At 53.4% G+C, this 25661-nt stretch overlaps 10 protein-coding genes across 10 annotated transcripts; 3 read left to right on the top strand and 7 right to left on the bottom strand.

The window, feature by feature from the left end:
- Nucleotides 1-202: 202 nt before the first annotated feature.
- Nucleotides 203-2932, bottom strand: AYO20_07122 (hypothetical protein; the record flags this gene model as incomplete). The annotated part of the gene is made up of 1 exon (XM_022645409.1): nt 203-2932. The coding sequence occupies one exon, from the start codon at nt 2930-2932 to the stop codon at nt 203-205; it is 2730 nt and encodes a 909-aa protein (XP_022498627.1).
- A 1051-nt stretch (nt 2933-3983) lies between these two features.
- AYO20_07121 (hypothetical protein) lies at nt 3984-6437 on the bottom strand (the record flags this gene model as incomplete). The annotated part of the gene is made up of 2 exons (XM_022645408.1): nt 3984-6260; nt 6312-6437. 2 exons carry the CDS (start codon nt 6435-6437, stop codon nt 3984-3986), a joined length of 2403 nt encoding a protein of 800 aa, XP_022498626.1.
- Nucleotides 6438-6806: 369 nt separating this feature from the next.
- On the top strand, nt 6807-7962 carry AYO20_07120 (cytochrome c1, heme protein, mitochondrial; the record flags this gene model as incomplete). Its single annotated transcript, XM_022645407.1, has 4 exons — nt 6807-6881; nt 6963-7117; nt 7171-7233; nt 7287-7962. 4 exons carry the CDS (start codon nt 6807-6809, stop codon nt 7960-7962), a joined length of 969 nt encoding a protein of 322 aa, XP_022498625.1.
- A 328-nt stretch (nt 7963-8290) lies between these two features.
- Nucleotides 8291-9931, bottom strand: AYO20_07119 (hypothetical protein; the record flags this gene model as incomplete). The annotated part of the gene is made up of 2 exons (XM_022645406.1): nt 8291-9652; nt 9707-9931. The coding sequence occupies 2 exons, from the start codon at nt 9929-9931 to the stop codon at nt 8291-8293; spliced, it is 1587 nt and encodes a 528-aa protein (XP_022498624.1).
- Nucleotides 9932-10173: 242 nt separating this feature from the next.
- Nucleotides 10174-13132, top strand: AYO20_07118 (hypothetical protein; the record flags this gene model as incomplete). The annotated part of the gene is made up of 7 exons (XM_022645405.1): nt 10174-10695; nt 10746-11064; nt 11109-11149; nt 11195-11344; nt 11395-11514; nt 11560-11647; nt 11694-13132. The coding sequence occupies 7 exons, from the start codon at nt 10174-10176 to the stop codon at nt 13130-13132; spliced, it is 2679 nt and encodes an 892-aa protein (XP_022498623.1).
- Nucleotides 13133-13370: 238 nt separating this feature from the next.
- On the bottom strand, nt 13371-14549 carry AYO20_07117 (hypothetical protein; the record flags this gene model as incomplete). The annotated part of the gene is made up of 2 exons (XM_022645404.1): nt 13371-14245; nt 14327-14549. 2 exons carry the CDS (start codon nt 14547-14549, stop codon nt 13371-13373), a joined length of 1098 nt encoding a protein of 365 aa, XP_022498622.1.
- Nucleotides 14550-14934: 385 nt separating this feature from the next.
- On the bottom strand, nt 14935-15885 carry AYO20_07116 (hypothetical protein; the record flags this gene model as incomplete). The annotated part of the gene is made up of 1 exon (XM_022645403.1): nt 14935-15885. One exon carries the CDS (start codon nt 15883-15885, stop codon nt 14935-14937), a length of 951 nt encoding a protein of 316 aa, XP_022498621.1.
- Nucleotides 15886-16813: 928 nt separating this feature from the next.
- AYO20_07115 (hypothetical protein) lies at nt 16814-19945 on the bottom strand (the record flags this gene model as incomplete). The annotated part of the gene is made up of 1 exon (XM_022645402.1): nt 16814-19945. The coding sequence occupies one exon, from the start codon at nt 19943-19945 to the stop codon at nt 16814-16816; it is 3132 nt and encodes a 1043-aa protein (XP_022498620.1).
- Nucleotides 19946-21015: 1070 nt separating this feature from the next.
- AYO20_07114 (methionine aminopeptidase, type I) lies at nt 21016-22267 on the bottom strand (the record flags this gene model as incomplete). The annotated part of the gene is made up of 3 exons (XM_022645401.1): nt 21016-21696; nt 21748-22140; nt 22217-22267. The coding sequence occupies 3 exons, from the start codon at nt 22265-22267 to the stop codon at nt 21016-21018; spliced, it is 1125 nt and encodes a 374-aa protein (XP_022498619.1).
- Nucleotides 22268-24266: 1999 nt separating this feature from the next.
- AYO20_07113 (hypothetical protein) lies at nt 24267-25276 on the top strand (the record flags this gene model as incomplete). Its single annotated transcript, XM_022645400.1, has 2 exons — nt 24267-25150; nt 25204-25276. 2 exons carry the CDS (start codon nt 24267-24269, stop codon nt 25274-25276), a joined length of 957 nt encoding a protein of 318 aa, XP_022498618.1.
- Between the last annotated feature and the right edge of the window lie 385 nt (nt 25277-25661).

Below are 25661 nucleotides of genomic sequence, written 5' to 3'. Positions count from 1 at the left end.
ACTGTTCTCACAGACTTCGTCCTCTTCGAGGTAGGTGCAGGACAGCAACCCCAGGTAGAATCCACGACCCCTTCCACAGCTACCACTCTCACTCCTTCGTGGGCTGAATAGATGTTTATAGACATCACGCCATTGTATGAGCACAATCTCAGCGGCGTGAAGCTTGGCTCGCCCTTTACCGCTCCCTCAAGTACCTCAGTCGCTAATTTCCCTGACCGGCCCATTTGACATGCCTGGTTTCTTGATCCGCTCTCTCCTTGCCCTTTGCCGTCCCGGTAACAGTCCTAGTCTCGACAGGCATCTGGTTGTCACAGTCGCAAATGAAGCCGTTCTCCCCTACAAGCCTTCTTCGCACTTGATAGGGCCAAGGCGCGTAGATGCTATAAAATTCTGCCAATCCACTTCTGTAGAAGAGCCAAACAGAAAGTCCACCATTTTCGGATTGGACCGCAATATCGTCCACGGGTTGGTCGGCGACACGAGCAATGAGAGAACCTGCAAGTTGCAGAGGCTCCTGAGCATAGCCGTCGTCGTGTTCCGGGGCTTCTTGGACCGCTGGACCACCAGGTGGGCCGGGTTCATCGCGATTCATCAGAGAGTCCATGATCAGATCACTTTGCCCAACAACACCAGAGTTCTCGTCCCAGATATCGGTCAAGCTTCTCTGGCCTTGTAGCCGCCCGATAATATCAGATGGAATATTGTACAGCACGACTTGATCATCATCGTACACGGCGACGAGCCTCAAACCCCAACCCAGGGCTTTACCGACAGAGTAGCGGCGTGGTGCAGACGTTCGGCCACCCTCTCCGGGAGGAATGAACATGATCTTTCGAACAAGTTTTGTCGGGCCTCCTAGTGGTGCGTCACTGCCCAAGCAGAGAAGTCCACTCCCTGGATCCGTGAAAATCAGGTGGAATCCGTCGCTGACTGGCACTGCATGAAAATGACCGCAATCAACAGTCCGCAAAACCCCTTGGGCCCCATGGGCTCTTTCAGGGCTGACCGAGCCAGACAAGTCACCTGAGCCGCTGACGGGCGTTGGGAATGGTAGATTCCCGAAAAAGAGCCTTGTCAAGCTCTGTCGCCGGCCAAAGGTTGCTGGGGTAGGCCAGTACTTTGACGTGGCTGGTGTGCTGTCGCTCCTGACAAGCTGAGTGACAACTGGTCCTGCAGCACTCGAGATCAGCCTGAGCTTCCTCTTCGAATCCGTTCCACATCGTCGAGGCAGAAAATAAAGATAGTCGCTCGGCGCAGCGAGGGGAAACCAGCGGTTGAGTTGACCACCAGTAAGAGCATCGACCCAGTGAAGTTCAATACCCATCCGACAACCAAATGCAACACATCTTCGATTGGGGCAAATCGCTACGCTCCTTGGCTGATCATCCACACTTCCGAGATTGTTGTAAACGGACGTTGCTCGAGTCTCAATGGGAATCCCCAAGCGATCTTGCACTTGATTGGCATCATCCGCGGTGTGTAAATCTTCAACTTCTTCCGGGCTCTCGGAGCTACGCATGTCCTCGTCCCACAAGAATGGAGGACTTGGTGTGGCCCTGACAGGGTGATTGTAATCATTCATTGTCGTCGCCTCAAGGTCCGAATCAGATACTCCCGTAGCGTGCGTATGATGGGAATTGATCGGTAGGTTGACGCTGGCGAGCGTGGAAATCTGGTAGTTGGCTGGGCCGGGGATGTCTTTCTGCATTGTCAAGCTCATTGTCTCGCCGGAATTGTTGCGATACCTTATCTGGATGTGGCTGCCTTGAAGATCCCACAGCATGCCGATACGCCCTGCGAGGAGGGCAGCGACTGAGTATCGTTCCGAGCTGGTATCCATGCTGACCTTCAACACATCAAACCCTGTGGCTAGTCTAACCACCGGGACAAGCGACTGCTCCGAATCGCACAAGCTGTAGACAGATATGTCGCCCCCAGAGACCACGAGGACAAATCTGCCACATGCTGATACCGTGAATCTGGACTTTGTCCGTGAAACGGGTGGGTTTGTGACCTTGGAGAAATCGACTTCCTCGATCTTTGAGAGTCTAGACGACTGAGCCGAATCATCCGGCAGGAAAGAGCCTCGCCAGTCGGGCGATAGTCGACTTTCTGTAGCCAGTCTTCTGGAATACAGCCATTCTGTATCAATGGCATTCTCGGCGTCGGCCGGCACTGGGCCAAGTCGACTGTCCCAGCTTCGTCTCTCTGCAAGGAAAGACCCATGTATCCGTTCAAGATCTGTGGCCAACGCAGCCTGACACCCACTTGCTCGGAGCATTGGTTCCAAGACATATCGGTCCAGGCTAGCCAAGAACCAGGCCTTGCACGTGTGGCGGGCTGCATCAAAGTCACAGGGTGTCAAGTAGGAGAAGATTTCTTTCAATATTTCTCTGGGAACAAGGTACGCACCAGGAAACTTGGGGCGAGGCAGATTTGCATGCCATTGGCGGCAGACTAGTCGCATAGCCTTAAAATCATCAAGGGCCACATACTGGAGCACGGCATCGACAACCCGGAGCGGATAGAAGAGGTCCAGATTTGCCCCGGCCAGGCTGGCTCGTCTAGACGGCTGACGGGTGAGGGCAGTCGAGAATGAGTCCGCGTCACTGTCTGCGGTGTCCTCGTTGTCATGGTCGCTCGAGGTGAAGTAGTGCAGTCTTACCAGCGTATCTCGATGACCCGCAAAAGCATTGGGTCGGAGGTAGGCTGTGGCTTCAGAAGAGGTCGAAGTCTTCCTGGACGACGGGTCTTCGGGTGAAAACGGGTTCACAAAGGTAGCACGCTCTCTTTCTCTCCAGTTCAGATGGTCATCAGACAAGAAATGCACTACCGAAGGCCGGGGGGTTTGTGACTTGATGTCAACCACACTGGAGGTTCGACTGACTGCGTTGGGAGTTGGAGCATCGGGCTCGTCGCATGCGCCGTCCATTGTGTTCGGAAAGCTAGGTCCACCTCGTTCATGTCCATGACTGACAGATTCACACGCCCGACATGAAGCTGCAGTGTATTGCAGAATATCAAGGCTTATGGCGGGAGGATCGAGGCAAGGGAACTGCTCTGCGTGGGCAATGATAAGAGATTCTGCAGTGTAGGGTGGGTTTGAGTATGATTCGCGGAAAGGGTCTCTTTGAGCTCCGGTTTGTCCACCACTGACATGGGTGAGACTGAGCGGATGCTTGACGGTGTAAAGTTTGGCTGAGTTGCAGTGATATACCGAGACCCGCGGACGTTTTGAGACAAGATGAGGTGTAGTGGGTGAATCTGCTCCACGCAATCCAGAGTCCAAGTACTGCCTCGCACTATCTCCAAGATGTATCAGCGCCGGACCCGCTCTTTGCTGGCATCGACTCATTGTCTTCGCTCGATATTCAGGTGTGAGGTCTTTGGTAGAGAGTGGAGGTTGGTAACCGGGGCTGAAGTGTCGGCTGACAGGGTAGGGCATTTTGAGGTCGTGGTCGTGTATGGATGCAATTCCTCGAGATACGAGGATCTCATATGCCAGGGTGACGACAGGTAAGATGGCTACAAGTAGTGATAATGGGAATGTAACAAAGCGAATGAAGGAAATGTGAGCGACAGGGGTAAAGATAGGTACGGCAGTAGGAAGCAAAGGGGACGGACTGCAGAGGGCCAGGAGTATCAAGGTTGAGGTGTTGAGCAGCGCAGTAAGCGAGTCGCACTTGCAGGAGAAAGAACTGACGCAGCCCGGGTGACATGATTGCACCTGCCTGAACTTGAGCAGCGAAGGAGAAGTGCATCATCCTTTTCAGGGACATGCCAAAGAGAAGGAACGAAGGAGCACTCACAACCAATATTTCGACTCAGGGCCCTGTGGTTGAGATATTAAATTAAGAGTCAAGGCTTTCAAGATGAACTGGATGACAACTGTGTACATGGGTATCTCTGAGGAGCACGACAAAATTCAATCACTTCGCTTGCTATGCTCCAATGGAAGGACGAAAAGATACACTTTCCCAATCTCAATTGTTCTGATGACTTCCATGTCCAGGCTTCCTTATCCACAGCGTTTCCAAGGGCTGGACGAGGTTGGGGTTGATATAACGAAGGCCAGACTCTGGGTCGGTGTCGACGGCACGGCCATATTCTGTGTCTCTGTCCCAAGCCGACTCCGGCGGGGTGGGCAGTTGAGGCGTGCCTGGTCGGTCGATGCTTCGAAGCGCGATGAAGCGCATCAGGGGCACATATGTACGTTGGAAATATACAGTAAACCAAATTGTACCGGCCAACAAAGGCGCCAGGAATAACGAGGCGGTCAGCGCTCCTCGAAGCGCCAGAATACCCGTCATCGCCACTTGAAAGAGGATCAAGCCGGTGATGACTCGGTTGCAGATCATAGGCCAGGCTCGACCCGTGGAATGTTGGCGGTGTTCCATGGCGTAAAGCAGTTGATATTTGTAAATGAAGCCACCAATCAGAAAGTACACCAGCCCGAATAACGTGATCATCCATGAGGCAGGGAGGACGCTGTACACAATACAAATGATAAAGATAAGCATGGTTTGTGGCAGGTAGAAGCCATAGCTGAAGATCGGCGGCTGGGACAACTCCGCATAGTCCCGGGGTGTCTTTGCGCTGACGAGGTAGAACGGGTACAACGCGACCGAGCCAAATTCGAGCAGCCTGAAAGGAAGGAGCCCCAGGCCTTGGAGGACAATCAGGTTGACGTAGAAAGGCGAAAGCTGTTCGAGAGCCTTGGCCACCGCATAGGCGATACCTGCAGTGTCTCGCAGGATGTCTCGCAAATCCTGCCAGAAGTCGTAGAATGTAGTAGCAGAACCCCAGATCGTGAAGACGATAAAGAGATTGAAGAAAATGAAGAAGAAGTTTTTCGAGATCACCGACATCTCAACATCTCCTTGGGAGGTCATGCCTTGCTGGTTGGCGAGCCAATCGTACAGGTAGGGGACTGCTAACGCCAACACGGAGAATAACAAGGTTGGCAGACCTGTCTGCACCAGCGATCGGATGATCTCATGATCCTCGAGGGCAGCAGCGAGCCCGGGTAGTACCTTGTCAATGACCTCGATACTGAGCAGACCTGCCAGAGGAGCAACAAGGGCAGCCCACAGGATGGTCAGGAACCCGATGAAGACCATTATGCTCCATGACCGGATCATGCGGTGATTCCTCGAAAGGTACGTGTTCTTCCAGACCACATCGGCTGGTGGCGGCGCCAAGCTGGCAAGGAGCTGCCCGGGCTTTGGATCGAGAATTGCCTGCACAGCCATTTGACATGCGGCGGTCGATTCCATAGTAACAAAGGCCAAAGGTGTGGGGCGGAACTCGGAGTTTCTTAGGGCATTGATTTTCTCATCCATAACCCGCAGCTTCTCCTCGTAGTAATTGATCGCGTCAATCTTCTTGCTGTAGAGCTTGAGTGGCCCGTACCGAAGGCTGACCGTTGGCCGTTTCCTGCCCAGGGGGGTAGAGTGAGCTCGTTCCATCTCCGAACGTGATAACAGCGCCCCGCTCTCATCGTCGTCATCGAGAAGATCACGTTCCGCGTGAGCTCGGCGAGAATGGCGAAACGAGTGGCTGTGGCCCAGATACGTTGCCCATGATTGTTCCAGCTTGCGCAGGCATGTCATGCGTCTCGACATGAGTTCGTCCAGGTTACGCCAGTTTCGACAGAGCATGACGCTGTCCACTTTCCCGATTTGCAGATCCTCAATGAAGTTCTTGATTGCCTCCTCCGACCTCATTTCGCTCGGGATGCCCGACAAGCGTAGAGTCCGGTCGGTGATGGTGGACTGAGTGCCGAGATAAGCTTGTCTGATTCGAATGATAGTCGAGGTCTCAACAATCAAGAGGGCCACAGCCACTCCAGTGAAAAAGTAGGCGAACACGACATACATCCACAGATAGCTGTCATCCTTCTCCATCTTGGGCTTCTTGGGTCTCTTCTCATCGTCGGCATAGGGAAATGTAGGCTCGAAGAATGGCGCCGTGCCGTTAATGGGTGGGTAGGGTAGTTCGCCAGTGTACCTGTAGTTCACCGGTAGGATAATGGTGAGTGAGAAGAACAAGGTGATGGAGAGAAACTTGATGGCGTATCGAAAGAAGGACAGAAAAGCGTAGGCGTCGAGACCGGCGGAGGCGAGAACCTCTGCGTCCGAAATCCTCAGCAGGACAGGAATCCATCCGAACATCGACTTCGGCAAGTCGGGTAGACGCGAGGCTGCGCCCGAGTGTTTCTTGCGCGCATGGTAAAGGCTGGTCCACTTGGGGCGAAGGACCTGTAGGTAGTCAGTATCCAAGGGGAAGCACTGGAGATATAGAGGACATACGCAGAAGGAAAGAAACGCACTCAGTCCGAAGACGACCGAAATGATGACTTGGGTGTTGAAGTCGCGCTGGTTCGTGCTCTTGAATTGGTCATTCCAAGAGGGGTTCTTTGCTTCACTCATCGGCATCACGCCCTGCAGCAGTCGGTGCCGCAAGGACGAGGGGAGTTGTCGGTCTGAACTTTCAACCAGATCCGTCGAGCCGTCTTGTATCTACACGAGTAATCGACGGCGAGAAGTGACGAACCTCGCTTCGCTGGCAGATCACGTGTCCCGGACGGCTCTGGCCGCTAAGCCAGGATTTGAAGATTGAGTGTCAGCCAATCACAGCGAACCTAATGAACCCCCGGAAAATGTAGCTTCAAGCTTCGACTTTGGACATCCTCTCATCTTCTCAAGTCATTCTTTTCACCTTGCACCCCCCGCGACTCGCCCTCTCCTCTACGCCTTTGCACGGCTAGTCCACCATCTGTCGAGAGCATAAGGCTTCTGGACAAGATGTTGGCCACGTCGGCCGTCCGCAGCGCCCCATTGAGGGTCGCCGCCCGAACCATTGTTCGAAAGACCACCACTGTCAGTCCACCATTCTTTACGAATATTCCAACAGCGCGAGTGTACACTTCAAACGGATCTAGGACTGACGTTGAATTCTAGCGTGCTGCATCGTCGAGTGCTTCCGAAGCCGCCTCCTCTCCCTTTTACCTTACACTGGGCGCTTCAGCTGCGACGGCAGCAACAGTTGGCTCGATTGCCTGGTACTACCATCTGTTCGGTCAAGATGTCTTTGCCATGACTCCTGCAGAAGAGGGGTAAGCTCCCAGAAAGCGATGGAGAGCTATAGGCGACTGACGACGGGCTCCAGATTACACCCAACCCAGTATCCGTGGGAGCACACAAAATGGACAAAAACATTCGATCACGCTTCGTGAGAGCTCCCACTACCACATTGTCGAGCGTGTTGAGTTGACAATTTGGCAGTCTCCGAAGAGGGTTCCAAGTTTACCGTGAAGTCTGCGCCGCCTGCCACTCTCTCAAGCGAATCCCATACCGGTCACTGGTCGGTACGATAATGACCGTCGACGAAGCCAAGGCGATGGCCGAAGAGAACGAGTACGACACTGAACCCAACGACGAAGGAGAGATCGAGAAACGACCCGGCAAGCTGTCTGACTACATCCCCGACCCGTATAAGAATGACGAAGCCGCTCGTGCCGCCAACAATGGTGCCCTTCCTCCAGATCTATCCCTCATGGTCAAGGCCCGTCATGGCGGTTGCAACTACATCTTCAGTCTACTGACCGGCTACCCGGAGGAACCGCCTGCGGGTGCCACCGTCCAATCTGGTCTCAACTTCAACCCATACTTCCCCGGCACCGGCATCGCAATGGCTCGTGTTCTGTACGACGGATTGGTCGAATATGAGGATGGCACGCCCGCGACCAGCTCGCAAATGGCCAAAGACGTAGTCGAGTTCTTGAACTGGACCGCAGAACCAGAAATGGATGAGCGCAAGAAGATGGGTTTCAAGGTCCTGATCATCGGCACTGCCCTGTTGGCCCTGAGTGGCTGGATCAAGCGATACAAGTGGGCCCCCATCAAGACGAGAAAGATCATCTACAATCCTCCTGGACAGAAGCCCGGTTTTAGAATGTAAGAGGTGGCCGAGGTGGTAGACCAACACAGCTCGCGGAAGATGTCGGTACGGTTTTTTTGGTCGTCGGGGGAAAAAAACTGATGGCCACCACAGGTGGATTGGTGGTATAGGCGATGGTTGCTTGTAACAATCCAGAATCATACAGATTTCACAGAATTAAAAAAAAAAAAACATTGCACATATGTTGTTGAAATCCAATATTGACCATGACTTTTTTTCTTCGTGGGTATCATTCAACGACCATCACATAGAACCCGTGCGCCCAAACCATTGAATTTTTCGTGCCATATCTATCATCAAATCGAGATGTGCCGATCCGGGAGCAGACTCAATGCTTCCATAGCTTGACCATCTTATCCTTCCCACCGCTAGCCACACAGGCGCCATCCACAGACCAATCCAAGGCAAACACTTCGTCCTTGTGTCCTGGCAGATCCATCTTCAGCTTGCCCGTCCTCACATCCCACACCTTGACGGTGGTGTCTTTGCTCGAACTAGCCAGCAACCTGCTGTCGCTTGACCATGCGCACATGTACACAGAGCCTACGTGGCCCCTCAGGGTGCAGACGAATTTGCCATCACGACTGTTCCATAATTTGACGCTATTGTCGAAGCTGGCCGAGGCAATGTAGTGGCCGTCGGGAGAAAAGGACACATGCAGAACTTGTTTTTGGTGGCCCAACAAGCGTGCAATGGGCTTAGGGGTCGCCTTCGAGTCTGGGTCAAAAGAAGACGGTTCCCACAGGAAGATGGTGTTGTCGTCCGATGCCGAGATGAGTCTTTCGACCAGCTTTCCGTCCTGACGTGCAGCCTCTTCGAATCGCCCTTTTGCTTTAGCAACTCTTTCTTCGGCGGTTGACGGGGCTTTTCCCGTGTGGTCGTGATAAGATGTTCGAAGGGCAAAGTCAGTGGAGAGAGAGAGGTGATTGACCCAGTGAGTGTGCGACGATAAGGTGTGTAGACAATTCCAGGTTCGCGAGTTCCATACTTTGATCGTTTTGTCTTGGGAGGCGGTAAATACACGATGGAGCCCACCCCACCGCACACAGGTGACCGATCCCTTGTGCCCGGAAAGAGTCTGCTCAATACGGCGCAGCGGGATATCCCAAATTCTGACTGTGCCGTCCTTGGAGGCCGATGCCAATCGAGGCTTTCCTGGTGCCTGGTTGTGGTACGGTTCCCACGAGAGACTTGTGATCCATTTCGTGTGTGCCTTCAATGGCCCACCTAGGGACTCTCCTGTCTTTGGGTCCCACAGCCGCACAGTGTTGTCCATGCTTCCAGTAGCAAGGATTTTGCCATCAGGAGACCATGACACGGCAAGTACCCAACTCGTATGCCCCTTCAACGTATGCAGAGGTGTTCCCGTGTCGCAGTCCCATATCCGTGCGGTGTTGTCCCCACTACCCGTGGCCATTCTAGACGATGTCTCTGGTGAGAACGCAGTCGCGAGGATGGCTTCGCCGTGCCCTGCTATTGACGCAGAACATCTTGAAACGGCGCGGACGCGGAATACAGCCTGAGGTGTGAACTGGAGGATGATATTGTCTTCGGTGGTCTTCAAGCCGGGTTTGAGGATGGAGTTGTACAGGTCAGTTTGCACATCAACAATGGCTCCCACAGGTCCAAGGGAACTCGAAATTCGGTCATTCTGGAAGAAGAAGCGGTAAGGTAGGCGCTCAGTAGGATCCTAAACAAGTTCAGCAATCTGAGCGCAAGTCTCTGGTTCATCCAGGATTCATACGTTGCCTTGTATACTGTTCAGAAGTGTCTCCAGGTTTTTGACCGTGGCATCTTTCACAGGCACCGCAACCACCGGTCCCGTTGACTTTCCCGTGCTCTGATCGACAAACTGCACTCTCACGCTACCCAAGTCGTCTGGAATTCTTGACTCCTCCAGCACTCTTTCTGCCCTCTCTTCAGCAGCAAGTTTTTGCCGCTTACTCGGAGGCGGCGCCAATGTGGCCATGCTGGCTGTGTGCGAGGAAATGGCCCTGATCTCTGGCTCAAGGCTCCTACGCAGAAAATTGTGGTGGACGCAGAAATGATAGCGGACCACAGCCTCGTGCGGGGGAAAGATGCGGCAAACCTTCCTCTCCCGGCCACGCCTCCAACACCAGCCTCAGCCTTCAGCCTACCTCTCTCGTGTGCTCGTACACATCTAGACATCTTTCAGTCACTCGTCTAGTAGCTCAAAACCTATATATGACAATGGCATCCATGCCACGAGCACCCTCTCCTGGCGGCAGAAACACCCTGACCGCAAGGCTGACGAACACTACTTCTAGGCCCCAATCAGGTAGCAGGTCGCGTCCCCGAACCGTGGCAACATCCACCAGCTACAGTGACAATGAAATCATTTGTGCAATCTGCGAGTCCCGAGGCGTATCTCCTACCATCGGCCTCTCCTTTGTCAATGTTTCCACTTCTGAATCAGTCCTCTGCCAGTTCACTGACACGCAAACCTACGCTCGTACGTGCCACAAGATCAAAGTCTTCGCGCCCTCCGAGATCATTTACATGAAGACTGCTGAAGATTCGAAACTCGTTTCGATTGTAGCCGAGAACCTCGAAGTACAAAAATTTGACATCGCCATGACCGGTATCGAGCGTAGATATTGGTCTGAAACTAGTGGTCATGACTATGTGCATCAACTGGCGTTTCCGGACGATCTGGAGTCGTTGAAGTTGTCTGTTGCCGGAAACTACTTTGCAACATGCTGTTTTTCGGCCGTATGTTGCAGGAGGTCCCCATTTCTTCTGCGTGTCCCTAACAGATACAGGCGATGAAGTACATCGATCTTGCCATGGAATTGACGTTCGCTCCGCAAACGTTGCGCATCAAATTTGAACCCTCTGAAGGGTCGACCATGATCGACCTCTCCACAATGGCTTCGCTTGAACTGATCCAGAACCTCCAGAAAGACAAATCTCGAGACTGCCTCCTGGGGTTGTTGAACCAAACATTGACACCAATGGGTGCTCGGTTCCTCCGAAGCAATGTCCTGCAACCATCAACAGATGCGGAAAAGATCAGAAAGAGGCAGCAAGCTCTTGGCGAGCTCACGACCAAGGAGGACATGTTCTTTGCAGTTCGAACCGGTACTAGGTCTTTTCTATGCGAAGAACCTGCTAACGGGGACCAGCCCTGAAGTCATTCGTTGATGCCGACCGTGTGCTTACCACGGTTCGTTGTCGAAATATCCAACTTTTCCAGTACTAAGTCATGCAGCTTGCCATCATGTCGACAAGACAAGATTTCCATTATATGGAACAGTCAATCAACAACGTTCTCATGCTCAAGACGCTCGTGGATGGGGTCAAACCGGTCTGGCAGGCTCTTGCTGGCGCAAACAGTGAGGAGCTGAAGATGATACGCCAGGTGACTTTGACACCCATGTGATCGCTCAGTTGATCTGATTTTCGTACAAGCTCTGTGACCCAGGAAATTACGTGCAAGTGGAGAATCTGCTCGCACGTTGTCTCAATGTTGATGTGCGATACTCAACCAAACCCCTTGATCTGCGGAACCAGAGAGTTTACGGCATACAGGTAATGGTGGGCAAATGTGTCTCGCCAGCCAACTAATCAAAACAGGCTGGTGTCAACAGTTTCCTCGACGTCGCTCGTCAGGCATACAAGGAGCTCAGCGAGGATGTCAACGACATGTTCGACCGCCTCAAAGGTATGTGCAGTCTGTTTGTGGAAAGCCAAGTTGATATCTTTTGCAGGAGAGGTTGAGATTTCCGTCGAACTCAGATACGACACCGACAGACAATACTACCTCCGATTTCCGGCCATTGAGGTCAAGGACAATTCTGTTCCTGAGACCTTTATCAACACCTACAAGAAGCACAAATACATTGAATGCCAGACACTGGACCTCATAAAGATGAACCAGAAGATCAAGGACGCCCACAATGAAGTCATCTGCCTGTCCGACGCCACCGTGCAAGAGCTCATCGATGAAGTCCGTAGCACAATCCATCCACTCTTCAAAATCAGCGAGTCCATCGCCACGCTCGACATGCTTGCGGGCTTCGCCCAACTCGTCACGATATCCATGCACGAGTATGTCCAACCCGAAGTCGACACGGACTCGTTCATGATCAAAGCCGGCCGCCACCCGATTCGCGAAAAGGCGCAATACCAATACGACCGATTTGTGCCCAACGACGTGTACGCCACGCCGCAGAACCGCTTCCACATCATCACCGGATGCAACATGAGCGGCAAGTCGACCTACATCCGCTCTGTAGCGCTGATGGCCGTGATGGCGCAGATTGGCTGTTTCGTGCCCGCCGAGTACGCCTCCTTCCCCTTGTCACACGAGATCTTTGCCCGCATCTCGACAGACGACAACATCGAGGCCAACGTCTCCACATTTGCCTCTGAGATGCGTGAAATGGCATTCATCTTGCGCAACATCTCTCCGCGCAGCATGGTCATCGTCGACGAATTGGGGCGCGGCACCAGCACGACAGACGGACTGGCCATCGCGATCGCCATTGCCGAAGCACTGATCGACTCCAAGGCCTATGTCTGGTTCGTGACGCACTTTCGCGACCTGCCGCGCATCCTGGCCGACCGCGCCGGCGTGGCCAACCTGCACCTCTCAGCGGACATCAGCGAGGACTACTCCAAGATGACCATGCGGTACAAGATCACCGAGGGATACGAGGAAGAGAAGTTCTACGGGCTGGCCCTCGCCAGAGCCATCGGCCTTCCTGGCGGCGTGATCGACATGGCCACGCGTGTCTCCGAGGCTCTGCACGAGCGGAACGAGGCGAGGAAGAGAAATCCCCACGCCACCGCCCTGGCCAGGAAGAGGAAGCTCGTCCTCCACGTCAAGGAGCGGCTAGGCCAGGCGAGGGACGTCGCGGTCAAAGGCGAGGCCAGTGCAGACGCACTGAGGAATTGGCTGCGCAGCTTGCAGGTCGAGTTTACGCTGCGCATGAAAGCGATTGACGTCGAATCAGAACCGACAACGACTGTGACAGTGACCGAGACCGAGACTGGGGCGGTTAGTCGAGGACGGTCGAGTGGGTCGACTGATTCGAGTGACTCCAGCGAAGAAAGCGAAACCGAAGAGGAGACAAGGCAAACAGATAGGGAAGTGACAGGATGGCAGACCAAAGATATTCACGAGGCGACGGGCGCTATTGACTGAGCAGGTCTGTCTGTGACAACAGTACCAGCACTTGAACAAAACTTGGGCCAATCTAGCATAAGAAGGTGGACGGAAAAAGGAATGGTTATCACAGAGCAGCTGTTTTCCTAGCAGATTCTACCCTCTTATCATTCATGTCTTTTCTCATAGACAACCATAGACCACCATAGTGGTACCATAGTGGTAGTAGTAGTAGTAGTAGTAGCTAGGACCTCTCAATGGCTGATAGGTCCAATGTCTAAAGAGTCCAGATGACAACCCGCCCATCGACACCGCTGGTGCTAAACTTTGTCACGCCCCTGGAACCGCCCTCGAAGGCCCTGATAGTGTTGATGGTGTTCTGGTGCGTGGTGGTCAACTGCGTGTCGTCCTTGACTTTGCCCTTGAGGTCCATCTGGCGAAACATGTTCAGGGCGGATTCCTCCCTCGCGGCGCCGCCCGCGCCGGGACGCTTGTGCATCTCGACGCTGCCGGCGAATTCCCAGCCTTGCTCGCCGCCGCGGAAGCGGAAGCACTCGCAGTCGTAGCCGGCGGCGAGGATCTCGGCTTCGCCGTTCCAGATCAGCGAGGTGAAGGGGAGATTCTGCGTCGAGATGTTCAGCATCGCCCTCGGCGGCTGGTCCGGTCCGCTGGGGTACACGACGGTGATGCTGCTGTCGTGGGCGGCAAAGGCCAGGGCGTCACCGCTCGGCGAAAAGGACACGGCGTGGACCCAGCCCGCCGCGTCGTTCAGGTACTCCCCGCACACAGTGTTGAAGGGCAATCTCTCACCCCAGACGCTCGGCTCCGGGCGCTCGTCGATGCCCTTGATGAAGCCGGAAAAGACGCGGGCGTGGCTGTCCGTGGAGCCGGCCGCCAACAGCACGCTGTTCGGGTGCCACGCCACCGTGGTGATGGTGCTCCGGATGGGCTTTTTCAGGTGCTTCGACACCCACCAGTCATTCTCTTCCTCAAAGTAGCAGACGGCGATGACGCGCGCCCCCGAGCCGACGGCGAACTTCTTCTCCGAGGGGGACCAGCGCACAAATGTCGCGGCGCGGTTGATGCGCAGGAGCACCAGCGTCGGCTTCCACTCGCCCGACGGCGCAGGTTCCCAGACGTAGGCGTTGCGGTCTATCCCGGGGGTGAACACCGAGGGCGGTCAGTCAAATCCGCAGGTGAACTGTACAGGGCCACAAGAGACGGCGCTCTCACCTTGAGAACAAGTCACAATCATCCCACTATTGGGGGCAATGTCCACGCCGGTCACGGTCTTATCGTGGCCCTTCAATTCATCCTTCAACGCAAACTTGGGCCCCGAGCGGTGGTACAGCTCGACATTGTTTTCCCGTGCAACGGCGAGAGTTTGGCGGTCGGCCGAGAAAGAATGGTCGGCGATGGGGTGGTGGAAGAGATGGTGCACTTCTGGGCCGGACATGATGGAGGGGGAGCGATAGGAGTGACTCTCTACTATCGCTGTGAGGACGAGGGGTGCGAGGGGGAGAGCTGCGTTGCGAGAGTGTGTCTGAAGTTGGATTGAAAGTGGGATGGATGGAGAAAGCCACGGCGGATGATGGGGAAGCGGCTGATCTTCGGCGCGTCAGCCTGGCGCAGCTTCGTGAACAGACACGCAAGACACGCTAGACGAGTCCATCAGCAGATGTATTCTGGCTCTATGTTCTATAACTTAGCGTCAGGCGACGGTAGGATACATCTATGCGTCTAGTTTCCGCTTCATAATGCGCGAATCTCCGAAACGAATGCAATTGTCCCGCTCCAAAGGCATGAAAATGTCCATCCAGTAATGCGAATCCCAATCAACCCTAATAACTCATCTCTTCAGCCAGCTGCCGCTTAAACAGCTCCGCATGCTTGGTCAAGACCTTGCGCCTGATGAAGCTGGTCTTGACGATGAACGAATACCGATACCTCGACCACTCCCACTCCTTTACCTTCCCTCCGAATTGCTCGTGCATCACCTCCAACACAGTCTCGGCATACCACCAGCACATTTCTCTGCGAAATTTATAAGCAGGGTGTTTCTCGGTGGTTGCGGATAGCACGTGAGCAAGCGATTGTAAATCCGGTCGCTTGTCGACATCATCAAAAGTGACTGTTAGGAGTGGCAGCGGCAGTTTGTAGTGATCGGAGGGTGTGTTTCCGGAAGCCCAATTCCAGCCAACGAGGACCCAGTCTCCGGTTTCTTCTCGGCCAGCAGCGACCCGTGTACGTTGACCACTCACCGAGTCCTCGACAATGAACTGGATGAATTCGTGAGAAAACGGCGAGGCAAGAGCCTTGATCCACGTGATCGAATTGACCTTGAGATTCTTGTGTTCGGCGGGGTCTTGGAGCAACGTCTCTAACCACGCTTTGGTCGAGAAGCGTTCGAAGGTCTTGAACGAGTTGGGCAGGCCTTGATTGGCGGGGACGACAAGGGACTTTCCGTTGCCGACTTCTTCCTCATAAGGCTTCGAGACGGCCTCTTGTAGAAGTGGCAGGTAGAGTCTCTGGGCGTAACCGTTATGGGCGACTTCAAAGGAAGACGCGTGGTAAAATAGTCGGAACAACAGCAGAAACACGGTGTTGAAACGGCTGGAACCGAATCTGTGTCGAGGGAATAGAAGACACAGATCAAGATTTCGAGAATGTGGCTTCCCACAACTGCAGTGCTGCCGCACACCTCCTGTAAGGCCGACACCAGCGATCCACCTTTGCCTCTTGAGATTCCGCGGCCGCCGTAGTGCCACCCAAGGATGGGTAAGATGGGCCATTCCTGGCCGTAGCGAAGTTCTGGGCTGCTGCTCACTTGTCTTCCTAACAAAAAGAAACCGAGATGCGAAAGAGAGGGACTCGAAAGAAGAAGAAACCATCGACACAAAGTGTCAGCGGAAATACAAGTACAGATGAGCGGTAGAAGTCCATTGTCCTCATTGTTTGGCGTGCCAGAGGCACGGGATTTTGATACTCAACCCAAGGGGCCTGCGTGAATCTGACCACTCAGAGCTCTGAACCATGTCTCGTGGAGTGGCCTCATTCGCTCGCGTTTCACAGCGGTCAACATAGCACCAGACGTCTGATTGCGCATGGTGTTTAGGTATTCCTGGCCTGTGCAGAGTAGATCAGAGACCTGCAGTGCGCTGTGGCGGCTGTTTCTCGATCGTTCTCATCGCAAGCTGTTGTCACGGGCGCAGTTGGCGCCATCTGAAGGGCTATCGGCGTTGCGCTTAGCCATTCCTACAACCCAATCCGCTGTCTGCAGAATAAGGGAATGGAGCTGTCGTGCTGCTTTCAGCAAGTGCCACTGGTAGGCTGCCCCGTCCAGAGGAGTTGTTCACTGTCAAACGGTTAGTTAGTCACAGTAGAGAACGAGTCTCTGGTTCAGGGATGAGCACAAGCACCGTCCAATGCCAAGCCGGGAATGGAAAATCAATAATCCCGATGCCCAGCCTTGCGTCGGCCTGCGACCCTGCCCAAGGCTATCAGCTTCAGGAGTATCACATACTGTGGCTTGAGAAATCATTGTCTTAATTACTTTGGATTCAATTTATACAGGGCGTTACTTCTAGGTATCGAGAGTAGTCTTCCTCCAAGAAAGCTCGCCGGGTATCATGCTTTTGCTTCCTCATCCCGTCGTGGAGTTTGTCGTACAGTCTAATGCTAAACGCAGGTCACCACAGCACCAACCTGATATAACATGCCCTAGAAACTGGCCATTTCCAACCAAGTACCCACAAAGGCCAGTTTTCCTAGGTCTGCACTGCTCTCCCATGTCTCATGGCAGTCGCAATTGCTCTTCCCTCCTAAAACCTTGGACGCCTCGTTTTCAGACACCATTTTCCGTTGGAACTCTGCAAAACTCAACTTCCCAGGGCCACCACGGCGGTCTTCTTCTGCATCGACGTCATCATGATGGTTCCAGAGGTAGAACGTCTCGAGAGCTTTTGCCGGGTCGCCTGCAAAAGGATCTGGCCGCTGGTCCAGCGCAGGCGCAGGAGGGACCACATTGGAGGCCAGACTCGGTGGTTCCGGTTCATTAGGTCGAAACTGTGGAAGAGTCGGGTCGCGGTAGGGTCCTTTCGCTTCGGTCGCCTGTACCGGCCTCAAGAGCAGACCTTGAGATCCGAACATCAGTCCTATATGATCTTCGGAATCCTGTGGGAATAGAGCGCCGTTGTGCTGTTTTGGCACTTCTGCAGCACCATTGATCAGCTGCTTTTGCTCCTCCTTGCTCTCCCTTCTTTGTTTTATCATCTCGATGATCTCCTCTTCAGATTCATCCACAACGCCCATTTCAGTAAGCAGCCGGTCAAACCTATCTCTCTCAACTCCAAAGCAATGCCGATCCACACGAGTCTGTTTTGCTTCCATGTACTCGTCTTCCTTTTCTTTAAACAGCACATCGAGCAACTCGTTGAACCCCTGCTGCACAGCTTGGTAGAGAATGTCTTTACCAATATCGGTTTCGGCCTGGCCTAGCTCATAGCCACCCCATCTTTCGTTGACAGGAACACTCCGAGACGACGCATTCGATCGCGTTTCGTAGTCTCCCTCGATGGCACTATCATCAAAGCGAACCTTGGACGAAGACCGCGACGCCATGGACGCCCTCCGAGGACTAACATCACTCCGACCATTCTTCTTGGGTTCGGATAGGTCGTCGTCATCTGAACTATCCGGTTCGGTGTAGCCTGGAGGTTTGGTCAAGCCTTCCTCGCTGTCGAGGTAAAACTGTCGCCGGCGCCATCGTTCTTCGATAGCTCTGGTGCGTGACGATTCTTCGGCCCGGTCACCTTCAGCGTCAAGACGTTGGGACTGAGCAAAAAGAACTCTGGTCCGGTCCAGGGGATCCGTTATCTCGTCTAGAGCCACATCTTGTCCCAATGCCTCGGTCACATCTTGAGGCTCTGGCGTCCGGACGGGCGGCCAAGGATGTGTCTGCAGTGGAGCATTGGGACCTGTGAACTCTGCCGCATGTACCTCATCATGCTCCATCCCTGACTGCATGAAGTTGCTTCCCATTGGGAGCATCATCAAAGGTTCGTCCTCCGGAGGCTCCTGTCTGAACGATCTGAAAGGATGGTTCCTGGTCCGACCGCCAAGTGCGGCGTTCCCGATCGCCCGCGCACGATCTCCGCTCATATCACGATCCGGCTGCAGGACGCCATTCGTACCGTTCGAGAGTTGCAAATCTCCGTTCGCCTGACGCTGTTTGCCTTGGCCGTTCCGGGATTCGTGACCATAGAGATTGCCGCCACCAAACGCAGCGCTGATGGGCTGGCTTCCTTGAACGATATCTCGAAGTTCCTCCTCGGTATACCCAAAATCTTCCTGAGAGTCGACCATTTCCCGACTCAACTCTTTGCTGAGTGCGAAATACGCCCGGAACATGCGGAGGAAGTCTTTGCGGTCCACGTAGCCGTCCGAGTCTAGATCGTAACCCTCGAAGATGCGCTTGAGCCGAGCATACCGACTCTTGTCTTGCAGACGAGCGAGGCCGCGTACGTATTCGTCGAAGGTGATAAGGCCGTTTTGATCCGTGTCATAAAAGGCGAAAATCCGATCGTAGATCAAGTTTGCGGGCGAAGGCTTGTCTCCAGTTGTAGGGATGAAATATGCATCAAATCCCTTCCGATCAATGGCATACCCCAGACCAGTAGGATCGCCAGGAAAGAAATGCCCGGCCAGACACTTGAATTGTTCATAGAGGGCATCCATCTCGGTCCGCTCCATTCTCGTTTCTTCGAGTAGTGGTTTGGATACACTGGCCGGCAAAGACGAGATCAAGGCGCTCGGATTGCCAGGGTACCATTCTGGGACAACCTGCTTGATATTCCCTCGCGAAGGAGCTGGAATGCGGATTTTGTAGAAGACATGACTTTTCCCATGAGCAGAGCTAGCTTCGCAGCTTTCGCAGAGGTCCATGTCAAAACAGTTTGCACAATGATATCGGATGCCTCGAATGGGATGGATGCCGCAGCCATTGCACTCAACCCCGCGGTGGATATAGCCTTCCCGTCGAGCTTGCTCGCCAGCAATATGGTAAAGAAGGTCGAGCATATTTTGGCTGCCTTCGGGGTCGTCCTCGTTGTTGCCTGACGAAATGTCGCTATGCGCGTCACCAGGATCTGCTAGAGCCTGAAGTGCCTCATGCGGAGCCAGGCCATCTTGGTCCGTTGCGCCGTCAGTCTGTGCGGTGTTATTTCTGGGATCGTGCTGGGAGACCACGAGTGGGCTCCATTCATCACTAAACAGAGACCTTCCCTCATCAAAGGCTCTCGCCACCTGCAAAACAATATCTGGACCAACTCCAAGACGCTCCAAGGCTTGTGCCAGCGTCCAAGCATGGTCTCCAATGACATAACCGTCTGGGTATTCCTCATTCAGGAAGTTCTGCACAAAGAGGCCGTGGAGATGAAGGAGGAGATGTTCTTGTTGCTGAGGGGACAGCTGCGCCGGAGCATGTTGCAGGAGGTAGTCGTTGATCGAGCTCAGATTAGACGGGATCAGCGTCAAGTCCACCGCTTGTCTGTGTGCTGGGGTAGGAAAGAACCATCTGTTCTCGTATTCTCCGTATCCATCTCTGTTTGTATCCCTCAATTCGAGACTGCGGATCGCTCGCTCAACTGTGTCGTATTCGAGATTTGCCTGCTGAAAGTCACGAGGCCCTCGCCTTCTATGCCTCGGCCGGCGGATGGCATTACTGCGGTGGAGCGACGAGGGCTCTGTTTGCGAGGGTTTCGCATGTTGCGTGTAGGTATAGTAGGCGACAGTGAGGGCGACTGCCCCAGCGAGGGCTAGGAACAAGGGTTTCCGATAATTCTGATCGGACATGTTGCGGCATGGTCAAATGCATCCATAAAGAGAGGGTAGCATTTAAGATAGGTGACTGACAGCCGGTGCAAATGCGTTTCGCTGTTGCAGACTGCGATGGCCAACAGGAGGTTCGACGTGAAATAAGTAGCAGGTGTGGCACTGTGGCGAGGCAAAGGCCAGTGATAGCCAAGCTGTGGCTAGTGATGTTGAGATAGCCTGCAAGCAGCCAGGCGTATGGTATTTTCACCAATGAATTTACACGATACATAACTATGCGGATAGCAGACGCAGAGCCAGTGTCCTAACAGGAAGCAAAACCTCCATGTCAATGCAGGCTTTTCCGCTCAGATATTGACACTGCCACCGCCTTTTGTCGAGCTGTCGTTTGCAGTCAAACAACGACAATGAAGCAGGTTGGCACAGTCAAGAATACTTGGGAACGAGACTTGGATGCCTTTGAGCTCAACTGGTGATGTGTTGATTCGCCTGCCATGCCTACGTGCGTTCGAGAAAAGCCGATTAACCAACATTGTTGCTCGACCTTTGTCACAAAGTTGGTCACGCCTTCAGCCCCGTCACTAACCCTCCATGCCATCAAAACCATGGGCACCGAAAGATATTCAGTAGGAACATTGGGGAGTTCTCAAAGAGGCAGTGAAGGAGGGCACATGGAACAAGCGCCTGCTTCTCTGTACCTTCACGAAGTGCCGCCAAAATTGATCCATTACCCCTTCCTCCCCCCAAGTTTCGTTCCGAGGCCTTCGAACCCTTTTCGCACCGCCTCATCAACTATAGGGACAATCCGCACCTTGTCTTCAGCAGCGAGACTGAGAAAGGCAACCTGGCCAGGACCAGCATTGCCGCGGCATTCAGGAGCAGACGAAGAAAAATGAATCAGCACAGACGTGTCTTTCACTGGGTTCGTTCACCAGGTCAGACGTGAGGCCACGGGCAGCGGATCTGTCTTTTTTGCCCTTCCCAGCACGAGAGGATAACCACTCGATCCCAATGTCCGGTTCAGAATGGCGAGAATCTTGTGTGCAATCGGTTGAGCCCCGTCACATTTCCGTTGAACTCACATTGGCAGCTTAGGCTTTTGCATCACCATTTGCTTCTCCGTTCGTCGTTTCAGAACTTGGCATCGTAATTGGACCCCCAGGCGAAGTTGGTAGGCGTGCAGTCAAGACCTCGACCCCGTCGTCAGTTACCAGCAATGTATGCTCAAACTGGGCAGAGCGACTTCCGTCGCTGGTAACGGCTGTCCAATCATCAGGCCACGTCTTGTCCTTGTAACTACCCAAGCAGATCATCGGCTCAATCGTAAAGGTCATCCCCGCCTTGCATTTTCCCACGGCCTTGTTCTTTGCGTAATGCGGCACATTCGGGGCGCAGTGGAACAAGGAATTGATGCCGTGGCCACAATAAGTCTTGACAACACTAAGATTCTGGGATTTGGCGTGCTTCTCGATGATGTCCCCAAAGTCACCGATTTTCGCCCCAGGCTTAACGTGCTCAATGGCCTTTTGCAAGCATTGGCGCGTTGTTTCGACGAGGCGGACATTGTCTGGGTCGGCCTTGGCCTTGTCCCCGATGTAGTATGTCTCGTTCAGGTCGCCGTGGTAGCCTTCGTGATATAGTGTGACGTCGATGTTGAGGATGTCGCCGTCCTGGAGAACCCGTTGGTCGGGAATGCCGTGACAAATGACTTCGTTCGGAGATGTGCAGACGGACTTTGGGAAGTGGTTGTAGTTCAAAGGGGATGGATATGACTATAAGCGGATGTTAGCCTTGATCGCCAAATCGGCAAGTGCCCAACACACCTTGCGCTCTATACAAGCATTGTGGACGATCTCGTCAATGTAGTCGGTGGTCACCCCGGGCTTTGCGGCGGCAGCAGCAATATCAAGGACTTCTCTGGCCAGCCTGCACACCTTGCGCATACCCGCGATGCCTTTTTCGTCGAGAGTCTGGACATTGTTTTTGCGGACGTATGGGTATCTGGGTATCCCGTCCTGCGACCATTCTGGATGTGGTATCGACTTGGGGATCTCCCGTTTCGGAGACAGAGGATATACAGGCCTTAAAGAGCCGGTGAAAGGGTAGGTGGGAAATGGGTTGAAGTGACCGCTTTCTGGATCGACTTTAGACACAACCTTTGGGGGAATGAAATTGCGGAAGGGATTCGTACTTTTGTGCAGGGTTTTGTGTTCAGCCTGGCAGTAAGGTCAGCAATCGATAGGCCCTCCATAGATCATAGTCTTTCTTACAAAAGACTAGAGGTCAGCCTACCCAACTCCGCTTGAAGCAGTCTTGTGAGCAGAAGAAACTGTCCACGCCCATCTCTTTACACTTTGGGCACTGGAGTGATGAGGCATCATTATCGCAGTTTAGCCCGGGACATTTCCGAGGTTGCGCAGCGGCTTGGTCCATCTTGACGCCGCGAACTCAGTGCTTATTCCTTGTGTTCCTCTCGGAATGTAGGACGCTCGATTTCGAGGCGGAGTTTGGGAAGAACTCGGCACAAGTGCGGCAAAGGAAGAGACAGGTGAATGTTCAGAGCAACTTCTCCTGCGATGTGGCAAAGGCGCGGGCTCAAAGAAATACTTTATTCAATTAAGAGGACAAAACGATCAATGTGTTGGAGAGAAGATTTCAAGTGATCGAGGTTTCGCAATAAACTGTCACTTGCCCACTCGCAGGCTAACTAGGACGGCTTGGGCCGGCCACTTTGGGAGGAAAAATCGTGGGCGGGCGATCCCGCTGCTTTTACGAGGGCCATCAAGTCATTTGGTGGTCTGACGTGAAGATACATGTAGCGCTTCCAACCTGGCGTGAGTTCAGAAATGCGTATAGCAAGTCCGAACGATGAAATCGCGCCTGCCAATTGCTTTTGAAACACGTATTAGGGCGAAGAATCTTGAATTCATGAATCGCCCTAGAGGTGATGTAGAGGCGGACTCGACGCCTATTATAGGTAATAAGAGCCCCCCTCCAACCCCACAAACTGACAATATCATATAGCGATACCATGTCGAGGTCGGGTGCCATCTGTTGTGGAGGTAGACTCTGGCACCCGAAGCGAGTAGTTCCGTTGTGCGGACGCAAATCGACGCCGTTTGTGCTGAGAACCTTGAGCGAGTTCGTCTTCATGCTCACTCGAAGGTCGGTGGGTAGCGAATGCAGTCTGCAGAGACACGTGCTCTACCACCAGGAGCAGTAGTATTCCCAACCCAAAGCTAAAGATACTTTGATGTAACACGATATGTTCTAAGTCTTTCGTTGTCCAGAAGGGATGGTCAACCGATGAAAAACTCATATTGCGTTCGGCAAACACAACCTGAGGCGGTGTTCGAGGTGCATATCACACAAGAAGATTGCAATGCTCAACCCGTTTCTGCCACTTGTGCTTGTGATCGCCGGTTGCCGTCTTTCCATTCAAATTCTAGGAAGATCAGTTGTCAGTTGCCAACGATAGGTTGAACGAGGCTTACTCTGACGGCACATTGGACAGAGACCCCTCGCAGACTCTTGTTGTATCCAGGTCAACAAACAGTGCTAGGCATGTGAGCTTAGATGGCACAGTGGTAAACAGTCAACCATACCATGTGAAAAGAGTGGCCGCACTTCCCCATCAAAAGCGTGCATTCGTCCCCGGGGAATTTGCATGTAGGACAAGTGCCATCAAACTGGACTCTGCAGATGCCACAAACTTCGTCCTCGGGCATGTCCCATCGCCATGTGGCCACGGCGTGCCATGTTTTGATTTTGACCTTCATAGTGGGGAACACTTCGCTGCGAATCTTAGGAAAGACGCTGGTCGAAGAGAGAATGTAGGCAGGATTCTGCGGGGTCACGTCAAGGCTGAGGCGCACGATGTTTGTGTAGCAGTTGGAACCGTCAATTTAGGAGTTGTCACATGGCTGTCGCGTGCAGGAGTTGTCGCGTCAAAATGTCGAACAAGGTATGAGGTACGAGGTACACTGTACCGAGTAATCGGTATAAATGCGCCGATGCGGGTCCTGGTATTTTTTTGGTTTCGGGTCCAGATGTCTGGACTAATACGTCAGATGCGGAGCAGCAAAGGGAAAGCTCGGAGCTTACAGATATGATACCATACCAAAGCTCGGGTTAGTTACTCATAACCCATTATCTCGCTCCCGAAGGTTTGGTGTATCCTCACAGCACATTCGTGACACAGTCTGGTTCTAGATCGGGTCTCACATAACGATGATATGATCACTAGATCCAATACAACATGACCGCGTCCCTCGGCTCCATACCGCTCTGGCGATACGGAGTTCGTCGCCCTTTGTATGGCCATCTCCATCGCGTATCCAGCATGCGCTACCGAGGTTTCTCCTCCTACCTTGTGACGCCCCAAGAGCTCGACGAAGCGCTAAAGAAGAATGCTCCGACTGCCATTTCGACCGCGCCCAAAGTCATCCCCGTCTGTGCCGCCTGGTTCATGCCCAACGACCCTGAAAAGCGAACAGGTCTCCAGGTTTTCCTCCAGAAAAGAATACCCACTGCGCGTTTCTTCGACATCGACGAGATAAAAGACCACGAGTCGGAATGGCCGCATATGTTGCCAACCTGCGATGCTTTTGCAGACGCAATGTCCAAGATGGGCGTCAGACGCGAGGATGAAGTGGTCGTCTACGATACTGAAGAGCTCGGTTTGTTCTCTGCTCCCCGGGTGGCCTGGACCATGCGGGTCTTTGGCCACCCCAAAGTCCACATTCTCAACAACTTCCGTCTTTGGGTAAAGGAAGGCTACCCGGTCGAGACCGGTCCTCCGGAAGTTCCCAACATCACCAAATATCCCGTGCCGGCGTACAATACCGATATGGTGGTGAAATTTGCAGAAATGAAAACAATCGGCTACGACTACGGAAAGGAGGGCTCAGAAGAGATTCAGATACTCGATGCTCGGTCCAAAGGTCGATGGGAAGGGACTGAACCAGAACCGAGACCGGGAATCAAGAGCGGACACATGCCTGGGTCGACAAGTCTACCCTTTCAGGAACTGCTGGACCCCGAGACCAAGGCGCTGCTTCCTCCAGAGGAGCTGAGAAAGTTGTTTGAAAGCAAACACCTTGACCCTAAAACGCCGTTCATCACCACTTGTGGGACTGGTGTGACCGCAGCCATCATCGAGGCGGCGCTCAAGCAAGCCGACTTTGGTTCAGAGCAAGACCGAAGATTGTACGACGGCAGCTGGACGTAAGTCTCAACCCCAACCATTGAATCCAAGTATGCGTGCTAAACTCGTTCAGGGAATGGGCCTCCAGGATAACCCCGACCAGTGGTCTGATTCAAACCAAAAAATCTACATCAGAGAAGCCTTGAGGAGGATGGATGTCTTGGGACGACTGCGAAGGTGCTCTGTTTGGGCTGGTTGATGGCATTCCTTTTAGCGAGGGCGTTTTGGCGTTGGTTCCCGCATTCAGTTCAACCTTGCGCAGTCTGACTTTACGCATCCTCCGTGCATTATCACAGTGTGTGCTGTACCTGAGCTCTCCCAGTCTGCCTTGTTCCAATGGATAATGCAATATGCCTTCAAAGCCTTTCCGCCTGTGGCTGCTTCTCGAGCACTTTGCAGTGGGCAACCTGGTCTAGAAGGACGTAATGTGGTTAAGTGATGTTGCACAAAATTCTGTGCTGCTTCCGAACCTCCTATTCTGTTAGTTTTTGATGCGTTATGAAAGGCGCTTCGCGAAAATATGCTCCGCCA

Source organism: Fonsecaea nubica, assembly GCF_001646965.1.
Source record: "Fonsecaea nubica strain CBS 269.64 chromosome Unknown Scaff48, whole genome shotgun sequence".
Classification (NCBI taxonomy): Eukaryota; Fungi; Ascomycota; class Eurotiomycetes; order Chaetothyriales; family Herpotrichiellaceae; genus Fonsecaea; species Fonsecaea nubica.
Note: the sequence above shows the minus strand (reverse complement) of the source record. Positions and strands in the feature narration are given on the sequence as shown.